Source organism: Pipra filicauda, unplaced genomic scaffold (assembly GCF_003945595.2).
Source record: "Pipra filicauda isolate LSUMZ 115617 unplaced genomic scaffold, ASM394559v2 scaffold247_size1415610_pilon, whole genome shotgun sequence".
Taxonomy (NCBI): domain Eukaryota; kingdom Metazoa; phylum Chordata; class Aves; order Passeriformes; family Pipridae; genus Pipra; species Pipra filicauda.
Window position 1 is genome coordinate 229,103 of NW_024104362.1, and position 21,752 is coordinate 250,854.

At 41.7% G+C, this 21,752-nt stretch overlaps 1 protein-coding gene across 3 annotated transcripts in view; it reads right to left on the reverse strand.

Annotated features, from left to right (window-relative positions):
- RASSF3 (Ras association domain family member 3) overlaps nucleotides 1-20,665 on the reverse strand; it is a 106,310-nt gene extending 85,645 nt beyond the window's left edge. The window contains exon 1 of one of the 3 annotated variants that reach the window (XM_027738911.2): nucleotides 20,597-20,665. Coding sequence is in view for 2 of the 3 variants with exons in the window: in XM_027738905.2 (XP_027594706.1) it covers nucleotides 6,146-6,266 (121 nt within the window). In the remaining variant the exon portion in view is untranslated. Of the gene's footprint in view, nucleotides 1-6,145; nucleotides 6,379-20,351; nucleotides 20,410-20,596 lie in introns of those variants that run through there. The other 2 variants (XM_027738907.2, XM_027738905.2) reach the window with 2 other exon arrangements.
- Nucleotides 20,666-21,752: the final 1,087 nt, after the last annotated feature.

Genomic DNA, 21,752 nt, shown 5'->3' on the forward strand with positions numbered 1-21,752 from the left:
TTTACACTATGACAAACAGTAAACAACTCTTCTGTTTGCAATTCTCCACACTATTCTTATTAGTACAAACATATATTCTCTTCAAGCTGCCTCTTACCAAGTGAAGAAGCCCTGGTCTGTAAGAGTTTACTAACCTAGCTAATTCAAAATCTTTGGTTTTATCTTCAAATACTGCCATATGAGGGCAGGATGACTAAATTGCTTCATGTGACATGCAGGCACAGCACAGTTTTCTGGGGTTTCACTTGATTTCTTGAACATTGAGATGAGTCTCTTCAGAGAACTGTCCACCTGATTAATTCTGTTTTCCAAGTGATAACAGCTAAATTAGAAGCCACTGCTCTATATGTGCAGCCAGCATTTTTCCCATATGGTTTAGTTCATATTTATCCACACTGAGCTATGTTTTACTGTGCAGTCACTCAGTACGATGTGTTTCTTCTACAGTGTTCTACAATTAACTTTAAACTAGCCTGGTGACCCGGCAACACTAACATCCCACACTCATCTTCTTTTTCATTTTGTTAATAAATGCATTTTTCTTACAGATATAGGCACGGCTTCCTTTCTAACTAGGTAACTGCACTTTTAAGCACACATACAAGGAAAATATTTTATATATTTACTTAAAATGAAAAGACATAGGAAAAGCATATGGAGAGATGTTTTTGAAAAGGAGACTAGAAATAAAATCATGCTTTCACAACACAAAGGATCTTTAAATGGCACACTTACATCAATAATCCTCGTATTCTTCAATGAATATTAGACACAGGCTCTTAAAGGATGATTAAGAACATTCAAATCAAATGGGCTGAAATGTCCAAAGTAGATAAACAAAATAAATGGAAAAGTCTACACACCCTGATGGTCTGATGGTAAAATGCCATCATCTCCTATCTGCTTCCAGTCTTCTGCAGTATCCTACCCATCTCCAGCACTATGTAAATCACAGCCATAGTTCAGGAAACAAACAGGTACAGCAGTCTGAAGAAGTTGGATCAGAAGTCTTGGTTACCCACCCCAGCAGGTCTCAACAAGATGTGACCTTTTTTCATTGGATCCACGCTCCAGAACAGCCACCTGCAATCATAAACTCACCTTGTCTTCTACTGCATTTGGTTGAAATATAACTGATTTATATCCTAGCTGGCTTCCACTGAGACAGTCTCCTTCAGCTCCCTCTCCCAAACACAGCTAATTAATCCTTCAAATGATATTCCCTTGGAGGCAATCATCTTATCCACACACACGAGCTTGAATGCTCCAGAGCCGCAGTTCCCAAATGCCTCTGCACTCCATTTATCATCCACGTTAGGCCAAAACTCTTTCCATCACTTCCACTCTCCTTCTGAGTACCCCTCTGCAAGCCCTGAAAGCTTGTCCTGCAAGAGCCTTGGTGAACCCAGATATGTAGGGTCCTCAGTGAACTGTGGGGATGACCAGGTGAACTTTTTTCAGCTAAAAACACAGGAGACTTATAGATGCTCACTGGACAGTTGCAGTATCTGTGCAGAAGACACAGATCTGATTGTAGAGACTGCAGAGGTGTGACATGCTACTGGTCTGAGGCAGCCAGGAGGCAATGGCTTTCACCAACTGGGTTTTGACAAGAACACAGAAATACAGTGGCATTATCTGTTTATTAATTTCCCAGCTACGTAGTCTCCCAAATGACAGGGATGCTACCTCTACATACCCAAACTATTCCCAGATTAACCCAATTAAGGAGATCACATAAGGACACAGGTGTTTGCAGCATAAACCATCAAATGTTAGCTGGCCAAATATGAAAATAAAAAAGAGAATTTACAAATATTTTAAACTAAGACTTTCTAAATTGACATATCACGCTAAAATTATATTCCCCCTTCCCATACGCGCTATAGATCTATTTTGCCATCTGGATATATTTCAGAGAGATAGCTCAAAGTTGACTTTTCTTATTGTATGATCAGTTAAAGCTTTATATGTTAATTCTTTTAAGAAGTAACAAGTTTAAAAGATATCATACCCATGTAAAGGTTTTCATTTATTTTCCATAATACATATTCTTATGTAAACGTGATTTTATATTGGATGTTTGACCATGCTGACCAAAAGTCCTTCAAAATCAATAAAAATACTCTAACATTAGAGGAAGACTAAAGGGGTAACTCCCTAGAGAAGGAAAGTTGCAAAAACACCAACCAACAGTAAAGGGTAAAAATCAAATTCCATTTGTGTGAAATACAGTTAGTTTAAGATTTTGTCAATAAATCCTCACTTTCTGCCCTCTGAAAGAGCCTTCCAAAGTACCTAGTAGAAACAGTAGCTCAAAATGACGAGAACTCTCCCCAGTTGAGACCTGAGAATAAAGCTCTTCATGAACCAGCAGGATTTGGTAAGAAACACAACAACACAAAATCACCCACCTCAGATCAACTTGATTTCTATAGTTATTTATTTATTATAATGGCTTCAGAGCAAACAGGGTTTGCCCCTGGGGCAGTTTTGCAAAGTAAAACATAATGACAGCAAGCATTGTGCTTTTCATGTTTTCCACAGGATATTATGGGATTCTTTTATAAACAGGTTCAAAATCTGGTTTTCTCCTGTAGAAGCCTGAAAATTTTCATAAAGGTTTAAATCAATACAGATCATAAAATCATCTCTACCAAAAGACAGCATTAGTTGCTTCAGAAGAAACTGCAAGAAACAGTAACAGTTGTGGGATTTGAACCACAAAATTATCTCAAATTAATCACTAATTGTTAAAAATTAGCTTAAACCCTGAAGCAAAAAGATTTATGTATTTCAAAGCTCTTATTGTAGCTTCAATTATCATAATATTGAATATTCTTATTCTTCCAGACCCTCTTTAAATCTTGTTACATTCCTGACCTCAGCAGCATCCTCTGGTAATGAGTCCTACAATTTAATTACATGCTGGATTTAAAATAATAAAAAATCCTTTTATCTCCTTTATATTTGTCACCCCTCACCTTATTCCTCTGCTATAAGACAGAGAAAATAGGAGCTACTTGCCTATTTTGATTTTTTTTTTGATCACTGCTTTCTATAGTCTTATCTTGGTCTTCCACATTTTTTCTAATTCTTTTGTCTTTCAATATATCTCCCTGTATGTATGTACTTTATCATGATAAAACTTCCAGTCACATGATGTGTCAACACAAATTCTATTAAGATGTTGTAGGAAACATATTTCAAAGAAATAAAGGTTCCAGAACCCTAACTACTACATCCCTCAGTTTAAGCCTCTTATAAAATTTTATGTACCCTTGATTAAACTAAATGCACTTAAAACACTATCAGCTACATTTAATATACTCTGAAGCATGTCTAGGGTATTTTTTTAGTCCTTTAGTAAGCAATTTAATAAAAACCAGCTATTGAAGAGCACTCTCAAATTTTCTTTGTTCTTAGAAAAGAACATATTAGCTGTAGGCAAAAGTCCGTGGTCAACCATCCCAAAGTATCCATCCAAGGACAGGCTGGAAAACTAAGGATTTTTAGGAACAGCTACCTAATTATGCTTTGATAGCTCTTTCTAAAACTGCACCAAATGCAACTTCCCGAACACAGTGACCTACAACAGTACTGAATTCATTTTCATGCTTAAAAACTAATGTTGTGCTTTGGCAGATTTTATATCTGGGTCAAGCAGAGAGGACAAGGCATCCTGAGATATGAAAGGACAGAAGCAGAACAAAAGCAACAAGTCTGAGGGTACTATGCAGAGGCACAGTGCACACCTCTTGGTTCACATGACGAATGATATCACATAAAGTCTATGACAAAGCATATTAGAAAATGTAATCTCTGGTCTTCCTAACATGTCCAAATCATGAAAGTTTCTCTTTTGTTGTTGTTAAAATGTTAATTTTTCTATTAAAGCATAAGTAGCTAAAAACTATCAGTAAGGATCATTGGAAGCTTTCATTGTCAGCTGGATTATTCATCTGTGGAATAAGCCCAGTGATGCAGAATTGTTCTGCTGCCTCATCCTGGGTCCTGGCTCATCTTGAATAAAAAATTCTGTTAGCGCCAATCGTGGAGTAAAACCCACGAGAAAGACAGAGGCACAGAAAGAGTTGAAGACTCTAGTGTGCTGGAGGTAAGAACAAATCTCTCTGTGTACCAAGGGATGGTCAATGCTGCTCAGACTAAGCTTATGTGTTGAAGAACTCTCTCAGAAGGACATAAGGACGGTTTGGTTAAGTGTTACAAAAACGGGGTGTTTCAGAGTTGAGGAAGCACGTGAGTAATTTTGTAATTTGTCAAGAACCCAAGTGGAATTCTGGACACTGAAGAAAAAGCCAGAAATGTTCATGAACTTCAGGGTAGCTAAGGTTTCAGGCCCCTCGCTGTCTTTGTAAAGACTAAAGAGCAAACATCAGTGCAAGCAGGAGCTGTATGCCCTCCCCTGTGTGAGGAGCACCAGGCTTCAGCTTCCAGTTTATTACAGATGTCCTCAATGAGCTTGGTTTCTCTAAATTTATGTGAAGTTTGAGTCGAATTTTCACATTGAGATTTTTCTGCTCAGATGTAATTCTCTGTTAAAATACACTTTTCCATCAAACCCACAATTTTTTGGTAATCCGCTCACTGCACAGGTAGAAAAGGATATATAGGGCACTTCAAACAGTATTCAGTTCAAAAGAGATGCTGATACATGAAAATAATAGTAAAAAGGCAAATTTTATTCTAACCAGTAGATGTAGAGGAAGATGGGAGAAAACCCAGAAAAAGTATTATTTTTAAAGAACTCAGAGTTCACATTGTTTCTTGTTACAAGTCATGGATGCAATTATTTTTTCGTACTACTGAGAGAAAAGATAATGCATGCAAACATTTTCACGTGTGTAACTCTGCTAGCAATTAAAGCTCTCAGTAGCATTTATTGATACTTTTTACAGTAACAAAAGAGAAGCAGGAATGATCTGATGTGTTACGAGGACTCACGATGACTTTATGTATTAGGAGACTTGAGATGATTACCAGTATTCAAAGAGAGGTTAAGCAAAACTCTAGCTTCATCGAGGAAAGTTTTGTACAGACTTTGATGAGCTGGGATTTCCCTCAATATTTGAAATCTGTGGTCTCCTTCACAAGGGAAAAAGTCACATGTCATTTAGACATGTGGCCCAACAATGTTTCTGTGACAGATTTCAGAAGTTACGACTTGTCCTTCCCATCTCAAGAGTCACAGATTGTTATCTGAAGGACAATACTAAATTGCTCAACTGTGGAAATTACACAAATTCCATCCCATACAAATAAAAATTTGCTACCAATGTTGAAATACTTGCAGAATTGACAAGTTCGCCATTTTGGTCCAAAGAGTCACAATCAAAAGAAAACTGATCTTGTACCATTAGTCCCTTAAGAAGAACAGAAAGAACTCAGCTTCCTACACTATGGCAGCGTGTGTTCTTCCAACCCCCTGAGAATACGCCTCAGCACTGGCCTTAACAGACCATGCTAAGGGAACAAAACAGTATTTGGGCTTTAAGGGTGTTTATGAGCATGTTAATCTGACAAATGCAAACACTGCTCTGCCAGGACTGGACAAGGATCAGAGCACTGAATTGTCATGAAGAGCACTGCCTTTTACTAAGTGGTGAGCTGAGACGCATTTCAGCTGATAAAATGGAAGTGAAGGCCAGTGCATCACTGCTGAACACAAGCCCTCTCAATGCTGCCCACTGCTTTGTGTCAACACTGGTACAATTAATGGAGGTCTTTAGTCAGTTCAGTCTTTGCAACAGCCTTCTAGATGAATTATCAGCTCAAGGCAATTCTAAATAATTTTCAGGAAATTATTTGAGTCATATTAGAGCTCCTATATACATATCTAAGGGAGAAAAAAGGTCTACAAAAAACAGGACACCAAATATCACTGGCATGAATAAGAATAAATTATGCATCTGCAAGAGAATTCTTTATCTGAACAAGCCTCACGAACCTTCTATTGCATTTCCAGAATATTTTTATGGTTTTGTCTAATGAGCCTCAAAGAATGGCAAAATGCAAACAATGCTGGACCAAAAAAGTTAACCAGTTGAATGGAAAATTATTTTTTTTTTTTTTTTTTTTTTTTAAGCAGGAAAAGAAGGCTGAAGAAATAGAGCAGCAGACTTACCAGCAGATTTCCAGAGAAGTTTTACTGTCCTCCTCCTCGAACTGCTCAATGATTTAGGAAACCAGTAAAAAAAACGTGCTATCCTCCTGATAGTTTTGCTCAAGTCATTTCTTATTGCCATAGCTGAAAGGGCTCCACAGCTACACCAGGAACAACAGGCACATATATCCAGTTGGAGAGAGGAAAGCCCATGAATACCCACACAGAGTGTGCTCGCTCTGAGCTCAGCGTCAGCCAGCACGTCTCAGGACCACCTGTTAGTCCTAAATCCCCTCCCTCTCCGTCACTCCGCTCAGAGCCCTCCAGACCTCCCCCTTTATTACAAGAAGCAGCTATATTAATAGATGCTTTGGCTAAAGAAAGACCAATGCTTGGGAGTCTTAACCTGTTACTGTGTTTCCAATGATGTTAAAACATGTTTTCTGCAGAAAGGCTTTGAAGAGCTCCTTTGTTCATCTCTAGCTACCTTTTCTAGGCTGTAAACAAGTAAATACCAAAACTGATAGGGACAAGTCCATTTCAAAATCCCTTGATTTAAATCATCGGGATTTTCTCTAGAGAGAGTGTTTCTCAAAGACCTGCTTCTGAAGGTTCTTAGCAGGAAATTTAACAGAGAGACACAGGGTATTAAAAATGCAACTTTACTCTTAATGCATTTTAAGGCAAACATAGGAGCCAAATCATTCACTGCCAAAGTTTACTTAAGAATTGAACATCTATCAAAATATCACTACCCAAAGAAATTAAAAACATCTCAGTACATAGACTACACATGCTTCAAGCACAATACATATTAAATTATAAATACAGAGATGCTATGAACTAATATATGCCCCCTGTAACATTTATCATGAATTCTAGCGTACAATTTTTTAACAGCAAGACCATGTAACCATTTCCCAAGCTTGGTACGATTTCCTTGAGTATGTCAAGCTTCTCTTCAGCTTCTCACATTTGATTTTTTTCTTCTGCTAGATCTGAATGGTAGAAACCCCTGAAAAATCATGACTAATGTCATTACAAAACAAAGATCCTTTTGTATCAACCTTTAAACTACAGAAAGTAAGGGCTTTGTTACAGCAGCTACGTTCACAGCACATAGTTAATAACTCTTGTAGAATTCACAATGTATTTTTCTACACTAAAATATGTGAAGTATTTAACCCCATTTTATACATCTGACTTTTTTAACATACTGCGGCTTCTAGGGAACAAGCTAGATAGATTGCATTTCCTGTTGTCCAAATATCTCTGAAAACAAATAAACATTTCTATTTATACTGTATCTGCCATAATTCTTCAGCCAGTGTCAGTGGAAGAGCAGAAGGCAGGCAGGATTCAGGCCACTGGACTTTGTCTCTTGTTTCAGTTCCACTCTGTCATATCAGAAGGAATTTAGTAGCAAAGTGATGGTTTTAGCACAAGTAGGAGGTCTGTCACCCAATTCAGAACAGGCAAGGAGCACAGTCAAAGGCCCAACAGCTAACTTGCTTCTCTCAGGAAATAGCACAGGTCTGAATGTTTAAGAGCATCTGCCAAATACCAGATGAAACAATTACTTTTTTCTGAAATTTATACATATAAAATTTCATGAAAATCAAAGCAGCATAAAAACCTTTATTATTTCAGACCATATATAAATATATAATAAGATGACTAGTTTTGCAATTTGATAAAGAATCCGTTTAGATATATTGACCTTTAGCAGGCTATGAAGGGCACAGGAATTTTTTTTTTTTGCTTAACAGAAATACCAGTACAGTATTTTTGTTGTACTGGCATTTTATGAGGCTTTAAAAAATACTTAGTAAGACATATCAGATTGTAACAATATAAGTTGATAAACTATCTTTGCTAATGAGAATAACAAACCTGTGGAGGTTTATACCTTACAGGTATATATACCTGCATATATATATATATATATATATATACACATATATATATATATACACACCTTACAGGAGGCTTATACCTTTAGTGCCTATATTATTTTAAGGCAAACAGAACTTACTACATACAAAAAAAGTCAGTGGGATGAATCTGACAATTATGCTATGCAACAAACCAGCTAATACCAATGTGAATACGGACCTAAATTCAAGCTAAACTGAACAGCAGCAGTAGTTAGCCTTCCAATAATTTCATAACTGCCCCATCACTTTACATTTCTAGGCCCTAGTTAGGCCAAAATGTAGGGCTAATGAACAATAGCCTGTCCCCCACAGTTCATGAGGGGTCTGTGACGATGATAGGGGTTCCTCCCAACCTGAACTGTCATCTTTAGAATATGAGCTACTGTGCTCTGCACAGGAATGCACTGCTGTCAGCCAGCATCAACCAGGCTCAGGAAAGTCCACACAGCTCCTCCTAAGACAACTCTGATTCCTCACATTACACCAATGCCTTACTAAAGTTAAGAATTCACTGTATTAAAAAGGTACTACGCAGGGCTACATGTGTACCTTTCAATCTACTCTGACAAAGAGACAGCACACAGAGATACTTTCCATGGAGGACAGAAGGACCTGAAATGTGAGCAGAGTCACGCTCATGATCCCTGACTCCCTTTAAGGAAAAAAGCCATGTAAGGCTTTTTCACGCAGCAGACTTCAACCTCCAGGTCATTCTCTGCTCATCTAAGCAGTGTCTGGAGTAGGGGAGGGAATGACTGCTGCCCACACTGCCACCCCACCTGCCTGGGAAGGGAGGTGAGCAGCTGTCCTCTCTGCTATGCAGGCAGCCTCTGACCTCCTACCTCCCCACACCAGTGCAAAGGTCAGATCTCAGCAGGCCCCTGAGAAGGGCAGAAATGGCACATGCAGGCTCCATGTGTGTGGTGCCTGAGATGTGTGGGAAGTCACCACCTTGGCAGGAGAGCCAGGCACACCATACTGCTCTCAGCATCTGCCCCATAACCCACTTTTTACATGGAAACCTGTGCACACCAGTTGGAAAGTAAAGAGGTGCTCATGAAACATCCACCAGTTCAGACATGTCCCTTGACAGGCCAGCTCTGAACACAGATGGATACAGAGTGACCTGGTGGCTGCCTCACTGCAGCCCTCCCATGCCCACTGACAGAGCTGAGAAAACTAAATAACTAACCTTTACTGCTGCATAAAATAGTCTGAAATGATGAACTGTAAAAAAAAGTGGTGTTTGACTGGGAATATTCTCTTGGAGTGTGCTGAGTTTATATAAAGCAAATTCTTTGCTGACAAGCATTTGTAGAGCAACACAGCAGTGCTGAGATACCACAAAAATGAAGTCTAACAATGAGGAGGAACACAGACAGTGGTGCCAGATGTGGGGCAGATGTAGAAGTCTCTCTGTTCTGGGGCAGAAGAGCATTTTTCCTCAGTGAGGACTTATGGCCATTTCCACTCCCCCCACTTCTTAGGTAGCAAAAGGCTGGGATGAGCACAGGATTTCATTTGCTTTCAACTGGAACTTCTCCATTTAGTCTGGTTTCCCGAACAAAGATCACAAATACCTATTCACAGTAAGAGCTCTGTGTAGGAAAAGCTAAATGTGTTAAGGAATATCTGTTTGTGTGCATTAGCAAATGGCCCCATTAACTGGGCTCAAAATGAGGTTTTGCTTTCTTTGTAGGCAATAAAGTATTTGGAAAATGAGGTGGTGTCTTTCCAACCTGTTACCGTGTGGGTATGTATCACTATGCTATATGCCACACCAACAGTCATTGTTCAGTGTGGAGAAGTGTTCACAAGCCAGCCTTCACAAGGATGTTTTCCATATCAATGGACCTTGAACTTTCAGAGAAGAAAGAAGAGACTTCCAGACCTCCATGAGCTGTTTTTCTTCACTTTTTGCCTTACAGAGATCTGAAATGGACTAAAAGATTTTAGCAATCCAGAACTGGGTTATGCAGAGAAACACTGTATCCATGCACTGAACAAAATGGAATGTGTGAAACATATTTATCTAGAAATTACAAACAAAACCCACTTCCTTCCTTAAAACCTGTTCAGCTGTGTGTCAGAGTAAATGTTATCCAACTGTCAAGAGAGGGGTCCTGCCTAACTAGTCCCTGGGCTTCAGCACTCCTGCATTAGCCTGACACTGTCAAGACAGCATCATTGTTTTCATATTAAAACATAATTTATAACATCATCATATGTGACAAAGCTACACAGTTGCTAGGAAGGTTATAAAGAACACAACTACTAAAAGAAAAGAAACAAAAAACTGCTGCATTTTACCTTAGTTCAGCAAAACTAGAACAATACTTCCAATTTCCAGCTCAGCTGTTCATCCCTCCCTAATCCAAACACGCAGCTATATTTGTGAGCTTTCTAAAAAAAACTTTCAGTTCTCAGCAGCTGCACATACACAAAAAGAAATTACTAAAAATTAAACTGTGATTGGCAATCTGCAACTTCCAAAATCTTGCCTACTTTGAGGTGGAAATTGAAGAACTGTAGCATTCAAACTGATGTAAAACATCTGTTATCAGATTTAATGATCTACTACTGACAAAAGAGCATCAGAGAAGTGCTGAAAATCTTACACAAGCACTATGGATGAGACAAAAATACCACAAAAAGATCACACAACACAAACCTTGCTGCACATCAAACTGAATCACTACCAGATCTGTATCACAGTGTCACAGAATCTTAGAATGGTTGGGGTTGGGATGGGCCTCAATCATCATGTAGTTATAACCCCCTTGTCAGGGGCAGGGACACCTTTCACTAGACTGGGTTGCTCAGATCCACATCCAGCCTGGCCTCAAACACTTCCAGGGATGGAGCATCCACAAGTTCTCTGGACAAGCTGTTCCAGTGCCTCACCACTCTCGCAGTACAGAATTTCTTTCTAATACAGAAAATAAACCTGTCCTCTTTCAGTTTAAAGCCATTTCCCCTTGTCCTGTCACTACCGCCCTTGTAAAAAGTCCCTCTCTGGCTCTCTTTAGTCCCCTTTAGGTACTGGAAGGCTGCTCTAAGGTCTCCTTGGAGTCTTTTCCAGGCTGAACAATCCCAGCTCTCTCAGCTTGTCTTCAAAGGAGAGGTGCTCCAGCCCTCTTGACCATCTTCATGGCTCTCCTCTGGATTTGCTCCAACAGTTCCAAGTCCTTCTTGTGTTGGGGGCCCCACTTCAGGTGGGGTCTCATGAGAGCAGAGTAGAGGGGCAGAATCACATCCCTTGACCTGGTGGCCACACTGCTTTTGATGCAGCCCAGGATGCGGTTGCTTTCTGTGGTGTGGATGCCCATTGCTGAGTCGTGTTGAGCTTCTCGTCAACCAGCACCCCCTAATCCTTCTCTTCAAGGCTCCTCTCAATCCATTTTCTGTCCAGCCTGTGTTTGTGCTTGGGTTTGCTAGAAATTCTCATTTGACCTTTTTTTTCTGAAAAAAAACCGCTTCTAGTCCAGACATATTCCTGATTGGAATGACTTTTTAAGTAAAATATAATGAGATTTGGATGAAACTGGAGAGGAAGCAAATGAGCATTAATGAGCATTAAACGAGCATGAGCAGCTTCAACCCTTTTTCATGGGTCTGTGGAAGTCTCTCTATGAGCAGGTAGTTAGGCTTTGTCTAGCGGAATACAGATGTCTGCAGCTGAGCTGGTCGTCACGGCTCCCTTTGCAGTCAGTAGAGAAAGTCCAGTGCCTCTTGGGCATACTCATTCCCATCCTGCAGTAAAGCTGTAAAATCCATGAGATGAACTGTGCCCTGCACAGTTTCTGAAGAAGCCAGGATGCCATTGTAGAAAGCAGAACAGAGGCTGGGAGAGCCCTTCTCATCACTTCCTCTGAGCAGCAGCACAGAAAAGAAGCAGTGCCCTGACTCTTCTGTGGCAGAGCATATAGAATCATAGAATCATAGAATCAGTCAGGTTGGAAAAGACCTCTGAGATCATCATGTCCAACCCTTGATCCAACACCACCGTGGTTACTAGACCATGGCACTAAGTGCCACATCCAGTCTCATCTTAAAAACCTCCAGGGACGGAGAATCCACCACTTCCCTGGGCAGCCCATTCCAATGCCTGATTACCCTCTCTGTAAAGAATTTCTTCCTAATATCCAACCTAAACCTCCCCTGGCAGAGCTTAAGACCATCTTCAAAGAAAAATCCTGAGGTTTTTCAGGTATGCCATCTCTGTCAGAGAAGGCAACCAACAACTGCAGGTAACATTTCAAAACTGTGACACAAACACACGGAAGCACTCTCAAAAATGTAGTGGTATTTCGGTCAGCTTTCTTCAAAATAAAATATGTAACACAAACTCAGCCTATCAATCACATCTCAAGGTCCTCTGAGATGAATTGCCTGCTTTTTCTACAGGCTATCTATTAGAGAATAAGTGGTTTTCTCCCCTGAAGAGGTAAGGAGTAGGAAGGTCCAATAGGACCAATGAAACACATCCTGGTTTCTGAGGAAGAAAATCACAGTGCTAAAGCACATTTGTTCACATCTAGTTAGCTCTCGTTTCACTCTACAACACATTACACTGTAACTAAACATTTTCAAACATGCTTACCTGGAAAAGAATATCTCTCTGTATTTCAGCAATATGTCTGCTTGATTCTTTTCAGCATCATCCATTGTACTGTACGGTTTTCCTGGTTTCATTTAGAATACTTCAATGTGTAAAATTTGTTGTAATTTGTTTTATGTTCTTTTGCAGATGCTGAGAATATGCAGAGGCAGGCAGGACGGGCACGGTACTGTGATGGAAGTGAGAGTGTGGGAGAGGGCATTGCTGCCTTGATCCACCTGAGCATCGGGAAGATGATGCACTATCTCCTGGAGACTGCTGCTGGTACCATATGCTGCACATTTTCATTTTAATGTAGTTTGGTTACGGTCTTACCATATGTCTGCAGGTTTGTGCATCAAAATTAAAGTTGAATATAAGCTTAAAAAGCTAAATGCAGAGAATAGTAGTGCAATGTGAAAATAACAGATTACTGTTAATTTTAGTTTTGTAGTAGATATTATACTAGCTGTAGAAAATTCAGGGAAATTACTGAACAGTCTTTAGAAAAAACACTTTTGTACATAAACAGCTACACTTTAAGAGTACAAGAAAAATAAAACTCAAGGCTAAAACCAGAGAGAAGATACTGAGTTGCCTCGTAACACAGTTTGACACATAGGATTTGACTCAGCACATGACAAACCAACTTGCCTGTGGGCTTTGGGAGATTTTGTGCCAAAATTAGTAGACTTCTCAGTGAGAGCTTGCATGGAACTATCATTAAGGGAAATCAGATTGAGGCAGAAAAACTGAAATATATGTTAAATGTTGCTAAAACAGTTAAGGTTGATCATCCTAATCTGGTCTGATTAAAACCTGATCATTTTTGAGGGTTCAAATTAGTTGTAACCATCCTTATTTAGATATCTGCATGTAGTATGAGTGCAGATGCTGTTTGCATTTGAGATTAACAAGGGTGCACCTTGGACATTTCTTCTCACTTAGAAGAGTTTCTACTGTTTCTTACTTTAGCCATGGCAGCTCCTAGGTAATAGGTGAGTATTTCAAACAGGATTATAAGAGAAAAATATGCAAAAGAACTTTCGATGTAGCCCTTCATCCTTTCTTCCGAGCTCCTACACTCACTGTCAGGCTATACCGAAGCTACTGTACACAATGTACTCTTCCCTTACTGAGCAAAATAAAAAAGGCATTCATCAGCACTCAGTACAGTGCGGAGAAAACAGTCACGTCTAACAGCTCCAAATCCACACCGCTGACCTGCATTTAACTGTCTGGATAAAGAGATCCTTCCAAGCAGGCTGGAGGTTTCTGGTCAACACTACTTAGCAACAGAAGGAAGAGACGACCACAGTTCCTGGACAAGAGCTGAACTCTAATGCTGGTTTGGCCAGTGACCTCACAGGTAACACTGAAAAAGTCACTTCATATCTCTGTGCTTTCATCTCTGTCTGCTTTGCTCATAGCACTTCTGAGTGGGGGCTGCTTCTCTATTGAGTCCTCTCTATTGAGGACTTGTGTGACAACTGATATTGCTATCAGTAAATGCAAAAAAAAAAAAAAAGCTATTGAAAAAAACCCTTTAGTAATGAACTGTATTGGCCATTTATCATAAAATACACTATCCAGAAAAACCTTCAATTCTACCAGTGTGTTAAAAGCACAGATACTAGCAATGCGTATATAGCATATAGGCACATCATCATTTAAAAGGCACCTGTATAATTACCTCCTACAATGACCCAAACTCCTGGCCAAGTAGTGCTAACCATCTGTTGAACTTTGAGCATGGTATGATTGCATTAAACAGGCATCAAGACACAGGAAGCTCTTCAAAGCTTTCACGTGACAAGGTCAAGTTTCTCCTTGATTCCCCAAGGCTTTCTCAGCAAGCAGACCATCAGGAGTTATCATGCTGGCGAGCAATGGCAACATTTTTAGCACTAAGATCTTCTTTGCTTTTCTAAACACATCATTGCTTTGATATTTTATTACACATCTTGAATACATCCAAGGTTATGAACACTGCCTGCAGAAACACCTGTTTTATCACTTTTTCATTAGCAGACTCCTTTCTACTTCTGTAACATCTCTCAAATGTTCGTTTGTTCGAAACCAAGCCTTACAGCATCTGGTCTCCTTCCCCCCTGCATATGAAATGAAACACAGAGTATCTCCATGTCAAGATGCCCTGGGCAGAGGGGGCTTCTGCCCACTCAAAAAAGCCTCCACAAGAGCTCCCTACAGAGCAGCTCCAAAGCCTATGAGGAAGACAAGTGGGAAAACCACACAGCATTTTCAGAGCCTTTCAGTGTTGGCATCTGAGTGTTACAGGGTGATTTTGAAAATTTTTCTCTTCGCTGCTATGCAACCTGAAAACAAGTGCTGATATTCTCTGTAGTCTCTTAGGGTTGTATCTGGGACACCCAAACTCTGAAGAACACTATAATTAATAATTAACTGTTCATGAGATGGTGAAAAGGACAAAGGAAGAGGTGCTCCAAAACAGGTGAAAGCTTCTACATATGAAGACGTATGGTTTAGGGGTGGAAGATGGACTCACACAGGAAAAGAAATGTCAGAGGCCAAGAAAACAGGACCCACACTAACCAAGGATCTTGGTGAGAAGTTACTGTTCTCTGCAAACAGTGGGGGAAACAGCTCAGCTTTCCAGCAGTGGAAACCTTGCTGTGGCTACAGAGACCACAGAAACGCCCCAGGATGTGGAGAGGCACCAAGGAAGACAGCAAGTATTACTCTTGAAGAGCTCTACCAAAGCTCCACCAAAGCTGCTTCTTGCTTTCCATTTCCACACCTCTGCCTTCCTCTCTGCACCAGGAATGGTCCAATGCCTAGTGCAGAGCACAGTGCTCACTGCGCTGCACAGGGAATAATTTTTTTCTCCAGCTCCACCAGCTCCAGCAAATACCCCATTGGGACAGCAGACCATCCACCCTCCTTCAAATCCCACAAAGAGGAAAGTGGGGCTTTTTCTGAGCTGAGCTCCACCAGCACAACCTAAACCCTGCTACCTCCTGCTGTTTCAGCCCCTAAGGATTCTGAGAAAATGTAGTAATTTTGGATTTAAAAGAAAATATATAGCATTGTGGCAACTGTGCATCATTAAACAACTCTCTGCAGAAAGAATGGGAAAGGGAAGCAGGCTCCTACCACCATTACTTCTAATCTGACTTTCAGTCCTCACTCTATAGATAAAATGTTTAGGAGGCTCCTTCAACCCTGAACAGTTTTGGTAATTCAAGTTGTATCTCTAGTAGTTTTAGCATCTTAACTCCCTCATTACATGTAATTCAATATGAATGTACTCCTACTGCAGAGATACATGGTCAATGGCTATTCTTTTACTTAAGAATAATAAAAAATATGTTACAGAAATTTGATGGTCAAAAAAATATCCTCCTGAAGGAAAAAATCCTGCTAATCCCTGTGTTTGCTCCTTTCCTCTGCACTTTATGCTCTATAAGGGAATCTATTTCTTTGTCATTCCTGACAATTAGGAGGCATATAGATAATATACTCTACTTTTTTCCAAGGTTTTTGTTCTGAGCTTTGCTTGTTTTTACAGATATTTAAAAATCCCTGTAGTAGGAGAGCTATATCACACATTAAAACATAACACCTCTGTTCTTCAGCTGCACTAAACCAGGAGTCAGCTATGAAATATTCAGAGCCAATATAAAAACATGTTAGAAATTGAACGAGGCCCCCACCAAACTACCCATTTCAGCAGGGAAAAACCAACCAGAGGGGCCTGACAGACCCTGACACTAAGCTATATACTTCACAAGGGAAAGTCATTCAAAAAACAAAGTCCAAAAAATGCGTAAAAGAACGATGTAGAGAAGATTCAGTGAACAAAGCTGAAATGCCTGCCTGGTAGATTTGAGAAGAAGTCTATCTGTTCCCATGGGCTTCTGCACCTCTGCAGAGCACCTTGCAACTGGAGAGGCTTCTATGCTGGGACAGTGGCGTCTGCCTGCGCGTGGATCACACGACACCCAGGTACCACTACAGGCATAATGCTGCAGTAGCGCTATAGGCAAGCAGGAAACAGGCTGGGGGACATCACTTCCAACTACTGCTTAAAGCATACCCACTGACTTGATGCTCATCAATTGCACTTTTATAAAGGACTCTAACCACCAGAAATCTGATAGAAATACTCTATTTTTTCCATTAGCAGGCAACCTTTTACAGGCCACTTAACAAATACTTGTGAGTCTCTGCTTCAGGTCCTTAAAGTATTACGATGTCCTGGTCTTCTCACTCCTGCAGCCTCTCCAAGCTTGCCACACAAACCTAGAATGTACACCAATACATATGTTGTTGCATGGGCAATATACAGTTGGTAAGAGTAATAAATATCAGTTCACCGGTGCTTTTAATGAAATCCACGAATTCCCAACCATGTCTTATCACTAAATACAGGAAAGGAGCAATCTGGTTTCCATGGCACATCTAAACACCATCTGCTTAAATACCTTATAAAGTTTGAAATGAAAGTCATGTAGGACCTATAATATCTCTATATTCTCTTAAATGAAGAATAAAACTTCTGAAAAGGCCTAGCAACATTTCCATTTGGTTCAATGAAAAAGTGTAAAATATAAAGCAAAAGTTACCGAATTTAACTAGGGAGCCCAGAGCAAGTAGTCCACAAAGTAATTCCTTTCACACTCCCACCTATGTACACCCAGTCTGTTGACCAGACTGTCAGGAAAGTAAGACTGTTCAGAAACTGAATTCCAAAGCCTGGAAGTACAGACTTCCATCTAAAATCATGAGAAATGCCTCATTTTTCAAATGCCAAATGACATGGCGAAACAACACAAGAACCCCAGTTTAACTACACTACCTAACATTACAGACCATCAATAAAATATAAGAAACCAAGATTTTTCACTCCAGACCACTCTTCAACTGAAAGAAAAACTGAATGCTGGAAAAGAAAAAACCCTCTTTACTGTACACCATTCCATTGTATAACATGGAATAATCCTGACTGCTTCTGTTTCAAATGACTTTGTGCAGAGAAGTCAGGCCAGGCAATGGAATTCTGCATCTGCACCAGATTTTTACCGCAAATAATAGAGGTGAAAAGGTGAATAGCAGAGCAAGTCTGGACTGCTAAACCAATTAAGCCTCTCTTGAAAAGGAATCCAAAACAACAGCAAGAGGTCAGATACTACAAAGCATCCTTTTCAGAGGTATTTCATTACACTTGGCTTTCTTCCTGGGCTGGGGTCCAGAAATATCAGCACTGCCTTATTTTTTTTCAAGAAATAAGTTGCTTGAATAATGTTCACCTTGTGCACTGCATTAGAACAGACAATCATTCATCTCCTTGACATTTTTTTTTCTGTTCTGATCTCTCTTCCCTGAATTAAATGAAAGTATTTTTTCAATTTTTAACAGAAGTCTGAAAACAAACTTGTGAATTACAAACAAAAATCTCACAAAAGGCAGAAAGACTTTTTTTCAGTAGTTCTTTATTCACTCCAGGGATCCCACCTCACTTTATGATGTGTACAAAACCCCAAAGATGACCACAGTCACACTGAAAAATGGTAAGAGTAAAGTCTAGCCTCTGCTGAAGTTCAGCTCAGTAATTTTTCCAATCACTGTGGGGAAGGCAGAACAGAGACACTCAAAGAAAACACCCATTCTCATAAAGAAGTCACAGATCTTTTCTTTTAGAAAAAAGGTCTGTATCTAAGTACTTTAAAATTACTCCTTTGATGTGCTCTTTGACTGCATCCCTATCCCAGAGGAAATTTCTCATGGCTCTTAATTCTTGTCACCAAATTCACCACCTTTGACTTTGATACATCTGACGGCAATGATCTAGTGAGGACTGACTTCAGTCAATACTCAGAGACGGTAACTTAAATAAATATAATACTATGTCTGTGACTCAGAATCATGACAATTCAGTACATTCCTCCCTCTTTATCAGCAGTGGGCCATCTGGAAGATGCTGTTGCTTTTTAAACGATATAAAATTAACTTCTCTACCACTTGTGGCCTCTGGAAAACACAGGGTTATCTGGGAATCATCCAGCACTATGACACTTTGCCAGGCAGATTAAAATCTTTGAAAGGTACTTACAATTTTAACCTCCATTGTAATCTCTGCTTCCCAAGGGATACCCAAAGGAGACAATGGCATTTTTATGGAGGCTACCACAAATTCAGCCGTAGTCTTGGATGTATCCAAATCAGCTCTCAAGGCCAGTTTAGACACACTTTAGATGTTGAGCACAACAGTGTCTGCCTACTTCCCAAAGCAGGGGACATCTTCCTGTCCTATATTTGCTTACAAAAGAGCCGGTGACTATGGGTGCAGACTGACCTTTGGCCACAGAGTGGATTTAGCAGCTCTGAGCCAGGAGGGCAGCCGGTCACATGCTCCTTCCAGCCACTGAGCTGTCCTGACTCAGTCACTCCTTTGTTGCCCTCAGCCAATTTTTCAGCCAGATCTGTTCATCGATCTGGTTTGCTGGTTGTACCTGCAAACTGGGCAAGAACAGAGGTTCTCACAGCAATTCTTGTTGCTTTAGTTGTTTCCGTTAATCTCCATAGCACTTTACAGCTTCTAAATACTATATTCATGCTAGATCATAAAAGTTGAATGTTTCCTCTGCTACTTAAAAAGCAATTTAAGAGAGCAGCTTGAAATAATATGCCTCATAAAAATGGAGCTTGTCACAGAGAAGGGAAAAGCATTGTAAACTGTAATCGTTCTGAGAAAATGTTGCTGGAAGATACATAATCCAATGTGACACTTGAAGTCCTTGTCATGGAGCATTTGATCATAAAAGAAAAAATATTACTTCTAAGGTCTATTTTCACATCAGTGCACTACACATCCTGTCAGAACAAACAGTGCACTAATGCAAATGATAAATAAAAAATATTTTATTTTCACGGCCAAAGTATTTCCATTCCCAGAGTAACTGTAAAAATAGAGCTGTTGAAAGTGAATGTAACTGTGAGAACACTGTCTCATAACAGAAATTTTATATATCAGCAGAAGACAGTATGACGTTACTACATCTCCTTAAGACAGAAAAAAATAAAACATTGACCTTTCTTTCCCACCTTGTGTTTCAAATATCAGCTGTTAAACAAAGAGTGACATAAATCAAAACAAACCACACACCTTAACATGTCACTCCACTAGGGAAAGCACTAGATTGTCCTAGAAAGTGCAGCAGCACTGCAGCCATGGGTGAGGAACAGCCATTGAAGTGAGCACGTCAATGGGGTTCCGTGCTGGAATAACTCTTGGGGTCACCATGAAACCCAACAAGGTGGCCAAAGCCTTTTCAAATCAAAGGATGGCAAAAGAGGACTTTTCACCAGCACTAGATTATGTATGTTCTCCTACTGTAAAGGACAGGAGCTAGCAGGTGAACTAAATTACTCTATTTTAGAGCATAGCAGTGGTAATGAAAGGGATGGAAAGCAGAAAAGTTGCTTTCTATGAATCAGAGCCCAGAGAGCAAAAGGACATGTACGCGGTGTGTACATGGGACGTGGGACACCACAGGAAACAGCCTCCTCCTCCTTCCACCTCACGAACAGGGAGCAGACCGCATGGATTTTGCCGGGGTGGGAGTACACATGAACCCTTCGGAGCAGCACTACCCACACCTTGTAATACGCGTTACCTTCCTGTCGGGTGGGGACGGACCACTTTTACCTGGATCACACTGCATCCACCCCCATGCCGGCCCGTACTCCCGGCCATACAGCTCCCGCTCGGCACCCCTCGTGCTCCAGCGCTTCACGTGGGGAAACACCGGCCCCCGTCCGGGCCGGGCGAGGAACACGTTTTCTGGGGCGGATCGGAAGACGCCCGCCCTGGCCCCGCGTCTTTCGGCTTTGTGAACCCCGAGGTCTCCCGGCCCCGCCGCTCCCGGCCCCGCTCCCCGCGGAGCCGCTCACCCGCGCAGCGCAGGCCCTGCGAGAGGACGAAGCGGCAGCACAGGTCGCACCACGCTCCCGCCGCCGCCGGCCCGAACCGGTGCGGGGGCTCTGGCGGCTGCGCCGCGTCGAAGATGGTGCGGACGTGGCGGGGCCGCGGCGGCGCCGGGCGGCGGCGGCCGCCGAACGCGGGGCCCGGGGCGCCGGCGGGCGCGTCCGGCGGCGGGAGCAGCGGCGGCGGGAGAAGCACTGCCCGGCCCCGCCGCGGCTTCTCCCGCCGGTCCATGCGGAGCGGGGCGCGCCGGCCGCCGCCACCTCTCCCCGCTTCACGCACGACACCCGCGGGCGAGGGGAGCGGGGAGGCGGCGGAGGCGAAGGAGGCACTGCGCCCGCGTCCTCCCTCGACCTGGCGGCCGCCGCGTCGCTTCCCGAGTCCTCTCGCCGTGAAACGTCTCGCCGGTCTGCCGGCCCCGCGCCCGGGAGGAACAAACTCCGCGTCATTCGGCATAGACGCACTCGGGGATGCTGAAGCAGCCCCTGGCACGGGGGAGCTGGCAAGAGCTGGCGATGCGCTTCAGTAGATTCCCATTAAAATGATATGCCTCAGTGCCTTAAAGCAGCTACTAGGGGAAATGTTTCCCAGGGCTGGACAGCGGTGACATAACCCACACCTGGATGGGGAGGGTAGCCTGGGTGGAAGCCTGGGTAGTCAAAGCGCTCATTCAACACTTGTGTCCGTTTCCAGGAGCAGACCACAACTTGGAACAAGCGCAGCGTGCCCCTGTTTGCAACGCATCAGCAGCTCAACCTGCCGCTGCCGACCTTACTTGCCAACAAGCAGCGAAGTTCTCCAAAAGATGTATATCTACAACTACTACAGACTGGGCAGGTACCAGTGTCAAAATAGCAAACGCCACTGAGGGATACTACCCCTAACCACATTTTTTTTAATGATCGATGGAACAAATAACAGCCCCCCCAAAAAAAGCTGTTAAGAGCACAGAAGATTAGGTCGTGAGGCAGCCTTGCCACTGGCAGAACCGGCTACAGGAGCTCCCAACAGTTAACCTGTTCCTATAACCCCTCTTCAAACGATATTGCTTGGTTCCCAGGATAATCTGTTCTGGCACCTGGCCTATCTTTACTAGTAGAAAGATTTTTCCAAACTTGTAAGCTG